The sequence below is a fragment of the Chroicocephalus ridibundus genome, chromosome 21 (genome assembly GCF_963924245.1).
Source record: "Chroicocephalus ridibundus chromosome 21, bChrRid1.1, whole genome shotgun sequence".
Lineage (NCBI taxonomy): Eukaryota > Metazoa > Chordata > Aves > Charadriiformes > Laridae > Chroicocephalus > Chroicocephalus ridibundus.
The window spans coordinates 2,113,022-2,124,623 of record NC_086304.1 but is presented as its reverse complement, the minus strand read 5'-3'; the positions used below and the strand labels follow the sequence as shown (position 1 = coordinate 2,124,623).

The following is an 11,602-nucleotide window of genomic DNA, read 5'->3' as shown; positions in this document are numbered from 1 at the left end:
ACACGCGCATCCTTCATCCCTCACACGCGCATCCCTCATCCCTCACACGCGCATCCCTCATCCCTCACACGCGCATCCTTCATCCCTCACACGCGCATCCCTCATCCCTCACATGCGCATCCTTCATCCCTCACACGAGCATCCCTCATCCTCAGACGAGCCCCCTCTGCTTGTCCCCTCCTTCCTCCGGCTTTTTTCACCCTGTTTCTCCTTTTTTCTTTTATTTCCCCCCCCTTCGCTCCCCAGCTCTGGCCTCTCCCCTCCACCCCGAGCCCTCGGCCGCTGATGCCCACGTCCATCCCTCGCCTCCCGACCCTCCTCTTGCTTTTCCCCCCTTCCCGCCCTCAACTTATTATTATTTCAATTCGTGAAATTTCCCAGAGGATGAGGGGTGTTGGGGTGGGGGGGGTGGGGGAGCAGATTAACGCGTGAGAAATGACTTATTGATCCCGGCTCGCGCTTTGCGGCTCCACCCCGGGGGGCGATGGGGACGTCTCGGCGTCCTGCCGGCCGTTATTGGCAACGAGTTACCGGGGCTGGACCGGGAGCATCCCCTGGGCTCTGTGCCGGTGTCACGGGTAGGGAGAAGCCGCGTGTCCTGGGTGCCGGGACACGGTGGGATACGGATCCAGCCCCGGCAGCGCCACCGCCTCCCCGTCCCGCTGACTCCCGGCGCGCTCCCAAAGTTCAAGTCTGAACGGATAACGAGCCGCCCGGGCCCTTCTTCCCAATTAGGAGGGAAAGCCAAAGGAGCGGGGAACTCGCCTGGCGCTTTGGTAGGCAAAGCTCGCCGGGCGCCGCGGGGGCCCTGGCACCGCGCCGGGGCGGCTGAGGGTGTCACAATGGGTGGGCAGCCGGGAGCCGGCTCCACCCTGCGGGATCGGCAGCCAAGCTCCTGGATGGGCAAGAAACGTTCTCCGGCTCCACCCGGGGCCTCGGCGCTGCCGGGACGCGTCTGGCTGGCTCCGGCGGGGCTCGCGGGCGCTGCCGGCGGAGCTGCGCCGGCTGCGAGTGGGAGAAGCTCAGGCCGAGCGCCGGGGATGCGCCGCGGGCACCCATGGTGGGAGCATCCCGGGGAGCGCGGCCGGGCAGGGGGTCACGCATCCCACCCCGGGCCTGTATCCCAGTGGGATCTGGCCAGGGAGATGGTGCCTGACTGGGATGGGGGGGTCTCGGCACCGGTTGGGAGATGGATACGGCACGGAGAGCCAGGAGATTTTCCTTCCGGCCCCGATGCCTGGGCACCACGGACCCGGATAACTCCGTTTCGCAGCATCCCTGTGACCCCCGAGGGTGACCCCCCGCAGCCATCCCCAGCTCACACCCCCCTTTGCTGTCCCACCCCCACCCATCCATCCACCCCCCGCCCCGTGCCGCCCTGGCCTGTATCCCTTTCCATCGCGTTCGCCGCGCTTGATTTAACCGGGATTTCATTCCCCGGCACCGGGCGGAGCGGGGAAGGATGCTGCTCCCCACCGTCACCTTGCCAGGATACTCCCAGCAGAGGCAGGGGGTCTCCGGCTCCGAGCCCCCCAGCCCAGCCTTTCCCTTCAGGTCCTGACTTTTCCCCACTCCCGGGGGGTCCCGGGAGGCCGAGCTGTGCCCGCCGATGCTTCCCGAACCCGGTGGGTGCCGAAAGCGTACGGGGCCGGGTCTTGCCGTCGAAGGATGATGCTGATCCTGGGGATGCGGCACGTCCCCGGCCCCGGGAAGCCGCGGTTTGGTGCACAAATTCTGCACCACCCCCCCCGCCCCCAACCCCGGCTCTGACGTGACCCTGCGCCGCCGGAGGTGATAAACTGATCCCGTCGCCTTTCCAACCGCCCAGCATCACCCGCTCCTCCCGGTTCCCAAGGATGGGGAAAACCGGGCTGGAGGGAACGCGGCGCCCGCGGCCCTCGGGTGCCCTGGGCTTCCCGTGTGGCTCCGGGGGGTTTTTTCCAGGGCTGGTGAATCCCCGGCCTGGCCAAAACATCCCTACTGGATCCCCGCTTCTCCGACGGGACCCCGCTGGGCTTCGTGGATGTCCCCATGGGTGCCCCGGGCCGGTGTCCCGTAGGGAGGGACGGGCGCACGTGGAGCTGCGTGGCCGTCACCGCAGGGAGCGGGAGCGAGGAAGAGGAGGAGGAGGATGGTGAACGGCAGCGGCCGGTGAGGGGTTCACGCAATCCGCGCAGCCTCCAGGGAGCGGGAGCGAGCGTGGCAGGGCTGGGGTTTTCGTTTGAAGTGACCCGAACGCCGTGAAACGCATCGGGGTGGGTGCACCAGGGGCAAGGACGGACACCGGGCGCCGGCGGGAGGTAGGAGACCCCTGAGCGATCCGGGAGAGGCACGGCCAGCCCTGCCCTCGCAGCCGCCCGGGGGTCCCTGCACCCCTCGCAGCCCTTCGTGCTCCCGGCGGGGGTCGGATGGCCCCGGCGATGGCAGCGGGGATGGCCCTTCGCGGCTGCGTGGGGCACGAGGTGGCTCTGCTGGGGGTCACTGCGGTGGCCTCGTGCTCCCAAGGCTGATCCGTGCTGACACCTCTGCCTGCAGGCAGGGCTTGGTACAGGCAGGGGTTGGCGCAGGCAGGGCTTGGTACAGGCAGGGCTTGGTACAGGCAGGGGTTGGTACAGGCAGGGCTTGGTACAGGCAGGGGTTGGCGCAGGCAGGGGTTGGTACAGGCAGGGGTTGGCGCAGGCAGGGTTCGATGCAGGCAGGGGTTGGTACAGGCAGGGGTTGGTACAGGCAGGGAGGGTCAGATACAGGCAGGGGTTGGCGCAGGCAGGGGTTGGCGCAGGCAGGGTTTGGTGCAGGCAGGGGTTGGTACAGGGGTTGGTGCAGGCAGGGTTCGGTGCAGGCAGGGTTTGGCGCAGGCAGGGTTCGGTGCAGGCAGGGGTTGGTACAGGCAGGGTTCGGTGCAGGCAGGGGTTGGTACAGGCAGGGGTTGGCGCAGGCAGGGGTTGGTGCAGGCAGGGGTTGGCGCAGGCAGGGTTCGGTGCAGGCAGGGCTTGGTACAGGCAGGGGTTGGCGCAGGCAGGGCTTGGCGCAGGCAGGGTTGGGTGCAGGCAGGGGTTGGTGCAGGCAGGGTTCGGTGCAGGCAGGGCTTGGTACAGGCAGGGGTTGGCGCAGTCAGGGGTTGGCGCAGGCAGGGTTGGGTGCAGGCAGGGGTTGGTGCAGGCAGGGTTCGGTGCAGGCAGGGGTTGGTACAGGCAGGGGTTGGTGCAGGCAGGGTTCGGTGCAGGCAGGGGTTGGTGCAGGCAGGGGTTGGTACAGTCAGGGGTTGGCGCAGGCAGGGGTTGGCGCAGGCAGGGGTTGGTACAGGCAGGGGTTGGCGTAGGCAGGGTTCGGTGCAGGCAGGGGTTGGTACAGGCAGGGGTTGGCGCAGGCAGGGGTTGGCGCAGGCAGGGGTTGGTACAGGCAGGGGTTGGCGTAGGCAGGGTTCGGTGCAGGCAGGGGTTGGTACAGGCAGGGTTTGGTGCAGGCAGGGGTTGGCGCAGGCAGGGGTTGGCGCAGGCAGGGTTGGGTGCAGGCAGGGGTTGGTGCAGGCAGGGTTCGGTGCAGGCAGGGGTTGGTACAGGCAGGGGTTGGCGCAGGCAGGGGTTGGCGCAGGCAGGGTTCAGTGCAGGCAGGGGTTGGTACAGGCAGGGTTCGGTGCAGGCAGGGGTTGGTACAGGCAGGGGTTGGCGCAGGCAGGGGTTGGCGCAGGCAGGGTTGGGTGCAGGCAGGGGTTGGCGCAGGCAGGGGTTGGTGCAGGCAGGGTTTGGCGCAGGCAGGGGTTGGTACAGGCAGGGAGGGTCAGATACAGGCAGGGGTTGGCGCAGGCAGGGGTCGGTACAGGCAGGGGTCAGTACAGGCAGGGGTCGGTACAGGCAGGGGTCAGTACAGGCAGGGTTTGGTACAGGCAGGGAGGGTTAGATACAGGCAGGGGTTGGTGCAGGCAGGGTTTGGTACAGGCAGAGGTTGGCGCAGGCAGGGAATGGGGCTCGTTTCCCAGTTTCACCAGTTTCCCCGACTCACGGCTGGGTTTTCGCCCCGGCTGCCTGGGGGGGTGCCAGCTCCTCCCGAGGGGATTTTAGGCAGGGAGGGAAAAACCCAGAGAGTTTTGAGGATTAGGGCTGGGCTCCGGGGGATGGAGCCGACGATATCCCAGCCCAAATCCCAGCTTCGCTCCTCGGGGTGGCCGTAGGAGCCGGTGCAACACCTCCCCCCTGGTGCCCAGCAGAGCCGGCCCTGGGATGGCCGTATCCAACCCTGGATGGCCGTATCCAATCCAGGATGGATGTATCCAACCTGGGATGGATGTATCCACCCCCAGGATGGATTTACCCAGCTCTGGCATGATCATATGCAGCCCCAGGATGGCCGTATCCAGCCCCAGGATGGATGTATCGAGTCCTGGATGGCCACATCCATCCCCGGGATGGCCAAATCCAGCCTCAGACGGATCTATCCAGCCCTGGGATGGACACATCCAGCCCAAGACGGCCATATCCAGCCCCAGGATAGCTGTATCCAGCCCCCGGATGACAATATCCAGCCCTGGGATGGATCTATCAAGTCCTGGGATGGGCGATATCCAGCCCTGGATGGCCATATCCAACGCCATGATGACCATATCCAACCCTGGGATGACCGTATCCAGCCCCAGGATGGACTTACCCAACCCCAGGATGGATGTATCCAGCCCCAGGATGGACTTACCCAGCCCCGGGTTGATCATGTCCAGCCCTGGATGGCCACATCCATCCCCGGGATGGCCACATGCAGCCTCAGGATGGACACATCCAGTCTCAGGATGGACTTATCCAGCCCTGGGATGGATGTATCGAGTCCTGGATGGCCGTATCCAGCCCTGGAATGACAATATCCAGCCCTGGGATGGATTTATCAAGTCTTGGGATGGGCCATATCCAGCCTTGGGATGACCGTTTCCAGCCCTGGATGGACTTATCCAGCCCCAGGATGGCCATATCCAGCTCTGGATGGATCATGTCCTGGGATGGGCCGTATCCAGCCCTGGATGGACTTATCCAATGCCAGGATTGATGTATTGAGTCCAGGATGACCATATCCAACCCCAGGATGGCCGTATCCAGCCCTGGATGGACTTATCCATCCCTGGGATGGCCATATCCAGCTCTGGATGGATGTGTCATGTCCTGGGACGGGCCGTATCCAGCCTGGGGATGGACTTATCCAACGCCAGGATGGATGTATTGAGTCCAGGATGGCCATATCCAACCCTGGGATGACCGTATCCAGCCCTGAATGGCCTTATCCAGCCCCCGGATGACTGTATCCAGCCCTGGGATGGCCGTATCCAGCCCTGGATAGACTTATCCAGCCCCAGGCTGACCGTATCCAGCCCCAGGATGACCGTATCCAGCCCTGGGATGACTGTATCCAGCCCTGGATAGACTTATCCAGCCTCAGGATGACTGTATCCAGCCCCAGGATGGCCGTATCCAGCCCAGGACGGATGTATCAAACCCCGGGATAGGCTGTATCCAGCCCTGGGACGCAGGAGGGGACCGAGCAGGGAACAGGGGACATCACCATCCCAGGACACGGCCCCCCGGGGATCCCCCCTCAGCCCCTCTCCTGGCTGTTTCCAGGGCTGTGACTCTCCGATGCGACCTTCATCCCCTTGGCATCCTCCTCCCCCTGCCCTCGCTCCCCTCCCGCCCCCCCCCTCCACCCCGTCCCCGTCCCCGTCCCCGTCCCTTTTGGGGTTTCGGTTTGAAACTTTTTAAATCCGGGTGTCCCAGGAGAGCGAAGGATGGGATGGAGCGGGACCAGGGAGGGGGAAACCGCCGGCAGAACCGGAGGATGCTCCGAGCCCGGGGATGGGGCTCCCTGCCGTGGCGGGGGGGGGGGGGGGGGGTGTCAGACCCTGTGTCATGGTGGGGGGGGTCCCTGCCCTGGGAGATGAGGGGGTGACGAGCCACCGAGGGTGGCCGCGGTGACGCTCCGTCCCCATCCCCCTGTGGCAACCCCACTCCCCTGCCCCACACCCGGGATCTGTCCCCCCCCCCCCCCCCCCGGCACCCTTTGGGGTCCCCCCCCCCAACCTGGGCTCCTCTCTGTTCCGACGCTCCCTAATCCGCTTGTTTTAATAGCATTAAACGCTTTGAAACAAACAGCCCCTTCGCCTCTGCCTTCCCCGGGGCTGGGGGGGGGGCAATGCCCCCCCCTCCCCGAGTTCGGGAGCGGGGGGACAGACACACACACTAAGGAGATTGGAGCGGGATTTGGGAGAGATAAAGGGGCAGGAACCCGGCCAAATCCCAGCCAGGATCAGCCCCAAACCCCCCCCGCCCTCTTCCTTGAACAACCCCCCTCCCCGCTGTCCCCCTCCATCCCGGGGGGGGACACAGGCGTCCCTTCCCACCCCCACAGACCCCTCCGCGTCTGCTCCTCTCCCCCTTAATCCAGGCCGGGGGGGGGGAGAACACCTTCACCCGGAGATGGGGCACCCCAGGAAACCATCCCCCCCCCGCTCCCCCCCCCCCACTCCTGGAGACCCCCACCCTGCACCCACGACTGGGAAGAGGCGCCCAGGCCCTCGTTAGGAGGAGGATAAACGAGGAGAGAAAAGCAAATTAGCCTTTCTGCGCCCCCCCCACCCCAAAGGGAATATAGGGGGAGGCGGGGGGGGGTCCGCAGCCTCCCAGCCTTTGGCTCTGGGGGCCCTTTTTCCCTTCCCGCTCCCACCCCAAATATCCCAAATTGCCCCGTTGGTGTTTATCCGGCTGGGACACGGGGCCGGGGGGAGGGAGCCAGGGCTGGGTGTCGGGGGGGGGACACACACAAAGCCCCCCCCTCCCGTCACCCCGTCCCATCGCTCCCATCTCTTTATTTTCCCGTTATTTTTTTTTTTCGGCTAAATCCGGAATCCCGCTCAGATAAAACGGAGGGGGGGTGTGGGGGGGGTGGGTCCAGGAAATTGCAGCCCCCACCACCACCACCACCACCAAGGGGCACGAACCGGTCGGGTTTTGGGCAGCGACTCCTCCTTGGGGACCCCCAAATCTTCACCACCCCCCCCCCCCCCGCCTCTCCCCGCACCCCCGCACCCCGACCCTGCTCCTTCCCGGCCGTTCCTCGCTCCCTCTCCTCCCTGCCGGGGGGGTGGGGGGGGTAAGAAGATTTACGCTTAAACCCCCCCCCCTTTATATCCGCAGGCGATGCTCCCTGAGACCCTCAGAGGGTTTCTCCTGCCCAGCAGCTCCCACCCGGGAAGTGCCCCCCCCGCCCCCCCCCCCCCCCCGGCGGGGCCGCAGGTGAGTGGAGCTGGGGGGGGGGGTGTGGCGGCGGGGTCCCCCACCCCCGGCACCCCACGGAAAGGGGTCAGGGATGGTGGGTTTGGGGGGGTTTGGGGGGATGCTGAACCCCCCCTCCCCCCCCCCCGCAAGCGATGGGGGCATCCCCCGAGCGATGGGGGCATCTCGGTGGTGGGGGGCACCCCCCAAGTGCTAGGTGCATCCCCCAGGTGGTGGTGGGTGGAACCCCCCAAGCGATGGGGGAATCCCCCGAGCGATGGGGGCATCTCGGTGGTGGGGGGCACCCCCCGAGCGATGGGGGCATCCCGGTGCTGGGTGCCACCCCCCAAGTGTTGGGTACGTCCCCCCCCGTCCAGGGTGCACCCCCCCGATGCTGATCGCATCCCTGGCGGTGGGCGAATCCCCCCCGACACTGGGTGCTTCCCCCCAGTGTAGGGCGCATCCCCCGGGTGCTGGGTGTCCCCCCATGATGCTGGGTGTACCCCCACCCTGTCGGGTGCATCCCCTGGGTGCTGGGTGTCCCCCCATGATGCTGGGTGTACCCCCACCCTGTCGGGTGCATCCCCTGGGTGCAGGGTGTCCCTCCACAGTGCTGGGTGTACCCCCACCCTGTCGGGTGCATCCCCCCAGGTGCTGGGTGTCCCCCCATGATGCTGGGTGCATCCCCTGGGTGCTGGGTGCACCCCCACCTTGCTGGGTGTACCCCCACCCTGTCGGGTGCATCCCCTGGGTGCAGGGTGCCCCTCCACAGTGCTGGGTGTACCCCCACTGTGTCGGGTGCATCCCCTGGGTGCTGGGTGTCCCCCCATGATGCTGAGTGTACCCCCACCGTGTTGGGTGCATCCCCCCGGTGCAGGGTGTCCCCCCCATGATGCTGAGTGTACCCCCACCCTGTCGGGTGCATCCCCTAGGTGCTGGGTGTCCCCCCACGATGCTGGGTGTACCCCCACTGTGTCGGGTGCATCCCCCCGGGTGCTGGGTGCATCCCCTGGGTGCTGGGTGTCCCCCCACGATGCTGGGTGTACCCCCACCCTGTCGGGTGCATCCCCCCAGGTGCTGGGTGTCCCCCCATGATGCTGGGTGCATCCCCTGGGTGCTGGGTGCACCCCCACCTTGCTGGGTGTACCCCCACCCTGTCGGGTGCATCCCCTGGGTGCTGGGTGTCCCCCCATGATGCTGAGTGTACCCCCACCGTGTCGGGTGCCTCCCCCCGGTGCAGGGTGTCCCCCCATGATGCTGGGTGTACCCCCACCGTGTTGGGTGCATCCCCCCGGTGCAGGGTGTCCCCCCATGATGCTGGGTGTACCCCCACCGCGTCGGATGCCTCCCCCTGGTGCCGGGGGCTCTGCTCTCTGCCCGCAGGCCGGAGGATGCCGCGTTCCTGCCTGTGCCGGGGGCTGCCCGTCCTGCCCGGCTCCTGCTGGCTGCCAGGTGAGCACCCAGAGGTGCCCAACGGGGGAGCGACAGGGTGGGGGGGGGCCTCATCCTCAGCCCCCCACTCTCCTCCCTGCCTCCGTCCCTCCGCAGACCCGCTCCGGGATGGGGCACGGATCTCCCTCACCATCCTCCTCGGAGCTGCCTTGGGGTGGGGGGGTGGGGGGAAGCGACCTTGGAGCCACGTCCCCCGGTCCCCAGAGAGCCCTAAGCGTGTCCCGCTCGCCCCGTAGGGCTGGTGTTCCCCGCCTGGGCGTCCAGAGCCGAGCCCAGCCCCGGCTCCCGGCAGATCCAGTTATGGCATTTCATCCTGGAGCTGCTGCAGAAGGAGGAGTTTCGCCATGTCATCGCCTGGCAGCAGGGCGAGTCCGGGGAGTTTGTCATCAAGGACCCCGAGGAGGTGGCCCGGTTGTGGGGCAGAAGGAAACGCAAACCCCAGATGAACTACGACAAGCTGAGCCGGGCGCTCAGGTGCCACAGGGGACAGGGGACATGGAGAGCCCTCACCATCCTGGGGGACCCCATGGGGTGGCATCCGCCATCCCAAGGGGAATCCACCAGGTGGCATCCGCCATCCCAAAGGGACCCAACAGGGTGGGAGCCAACAGGGTGACATCCACCATCCCAAGGGGACCCAACAGGGTGGCATCTGCCATCCCAAAGCGATACGAGGTGGTGGCATCCACCATCCCAAGGGGAACCCACCAGGTGGCATCCGCCATCCCAAAGGGACCCAACAGGGTGGGAGCCAACAGGGTGACATCCACCATCCCAAGGGGACCCAACAGGGTGGCATCTGCCATCCCAAAGCGATACGAGGTGGTGGCATCCGCCACCCCAAGGTGACCCAAGAGGGTGGCATTTGCCATCCCAAGGGGATGCAACACGGTGGCATCTGCCATCCCAAGGGGACCCAACAGGGTGGCATCTGCCATCCCAAGGTGACGCCATGGGGTGGCACCCACCATCCCGAAGGGACCCAACGGGGTGGCATCCACCACTCCAAGGTGATCCCGCAGGGTGGCATTTGCCATCCCAAGGAGGTACAACAGGGTGGCATCCACCATACCAAGGGGACCCAAGAGGGTGGCATTTGCCATTCCAGGGGGACTCCTTGGCTCACCTGGTCCCAAGGGGACCCAACAGGGTGGCATCTGCCATCCCAAGGTGACGCCATGGAGTGGCATCTACCATCCCAAAGGGACCCAACAGGGTGGCATCCACCACCCCAAGGTGACCCCGCAGGGTGGCATTTGCCATCCCAAGGAGATACAACCCGGTGGCATCTGCCATCCAAAGGGGACCCAACAGGGTGGCATTTGCCATCCCCAGGTGACCCCATGGGGTGGCACCCACCATCCCGAAGGAATCCAACAGGGTGGTATTTGCCATCCCAGGGGGGGGCCCTTGGCTCGCCTGGTCCCAAGGGGACCCAACAAGGTGGGAGCCAAGAGGGTGGCATCCACCGCCCCAAGGTGACCCAAAAGGGTGGCATTTGCCATCCCAAGGTGATACAACACGGTGGCATCTGCCATCCAAAGGGAACCCAACAGGATGGCATCACCACCCCAAGGGGACACCATGGGGTGTCATTTGCCATCCCGAGAGGACGCAACAGGGTGGCTTCTGCCATCCCCAGGTGACCCCATGGGGTGGCACCCACCATCCCAAAGGGGACCCAACCGGGTGGCATCCACCGCCTCAAGGGGACGCCATGGGGTGGCATCCACCATCCCAAGGAGATCCCCGGGGCTCACCTGGTTCCCAGCCCTCGGTGGGGGTGTCCGTCCGTCCGTCCATCCCCCCCCGCCCCGTTAACACCCCCCCGTGTCCCATCCCGTGCCCCCCTCCCCCCCCCGGCCCAGGTACTACTACACCAAGCGCATCCTGCACAAGACCAAGGGCAAACGCTTCACCTACAAGTTCAACTTCAGCCAACTCCTCTTCCTCACCTGCCCGCTGTGGGACGCCCGTGTCCCCCCCGCCGGGCCCCCCGCCGGGCCCAGCCAGGTAGGGGAGCTGGGGGTGGCCGGTGACACCCCTGGGGACAGGCTGTGCCCTTCCCCGGCGCTGCCATGTCCCCTTTTATGTGTCCCCCCCTCCCCAGTTGGCGCCCAGCGTGCTGCTGAGCCGGTGGGTGCTGGCGGAGCCGCTGGCCTGGCACTGGGGTCCGCGGCCCCCCCAGCCCCCCAACCCGTCGGAGAAGAGGGTGGCCACCAGCGGGACCCGTAAGTCCGCCCAAATACCAGCCCCCTGCGCAGGCTCGGGGGGGGGATTGGGGGGCTCGGGGACGGGGTTTTGGTGGGTGCGGTGGGGGCTCGGGGTGCTGGGTGCTGGCTGGGGGGGGTCCCTGCCCCAGCGCAGGCAGCGCCGCTGCCGGTCCCACAGCAGCACCCAGCGGCTGCGGCTGGGAGAAAGGAGGGGGCCCCCCCATTTCCCCCCCCCCGCCCCCGCGGAGAGTGGCCAGGACACGGGAGTGGGGACCAGCCGGAGCACCCCGGGGTGACACACGTCCTGCGGTGTCACCGCCCCCCACCTCCTCGGCCACCGCCGGCCGCGCTCACCCCGTCTCTCACTGCCCCACAGGCCTCGACTCCGCGCCCCCCCCATGCCTGGGGGGGTCCTGCTGCCATGTGGGGGGCCCGGAGGAGTTTCCCCCCCTGGTCACCTTCCCCCCGCCGCCGCCAGCCCTGGCCACCCAGGCCCCCACTTGGGCCACCTTCCCCGACCACGTCCTGGCCCCCCCCGGCCGCCTTCCGCTGCTGCTGCCCCCCCAGCCGGGGGTCCCCCCGTCGGTGCTCCTGCACCCCGGGTTCTGTGGGGTCCCGCTGGGGGCCGGGGGGGCCGGTGCCGGAGCCCCCGCCATGCCGGCTGGGGGAGGAAGGGGAGGAGGAGGAGGATGA

At 67.1% G+C, this 11,602-nt stretch overlaps 1 protein-coding gene across 1 annotated transcript; it reads left to right on the top strand.

Moving 5' to 3' along the window:
• Positions 1–8,635: 8,635 nt before the first annotated feature.
• LOC134526109 (ETS translocation variant 3-like protein) lies at positions 8,636–11,602 on the top strand. Its single transcript, XM_063357613.1, has 5 exons — positions 8,636–8,696; positions 8,933–9,170; positions 10,565–10,709; positions 10,807–10,927; positions 11,286–11,602. The coding sequence occupies exons 1-5, from the start codon at positions 8,636–8,638 to the stop codon at positions 11,600–11,602; spliced, it is 882 nt and encodes a 293-aa protein (XP_063213683.1).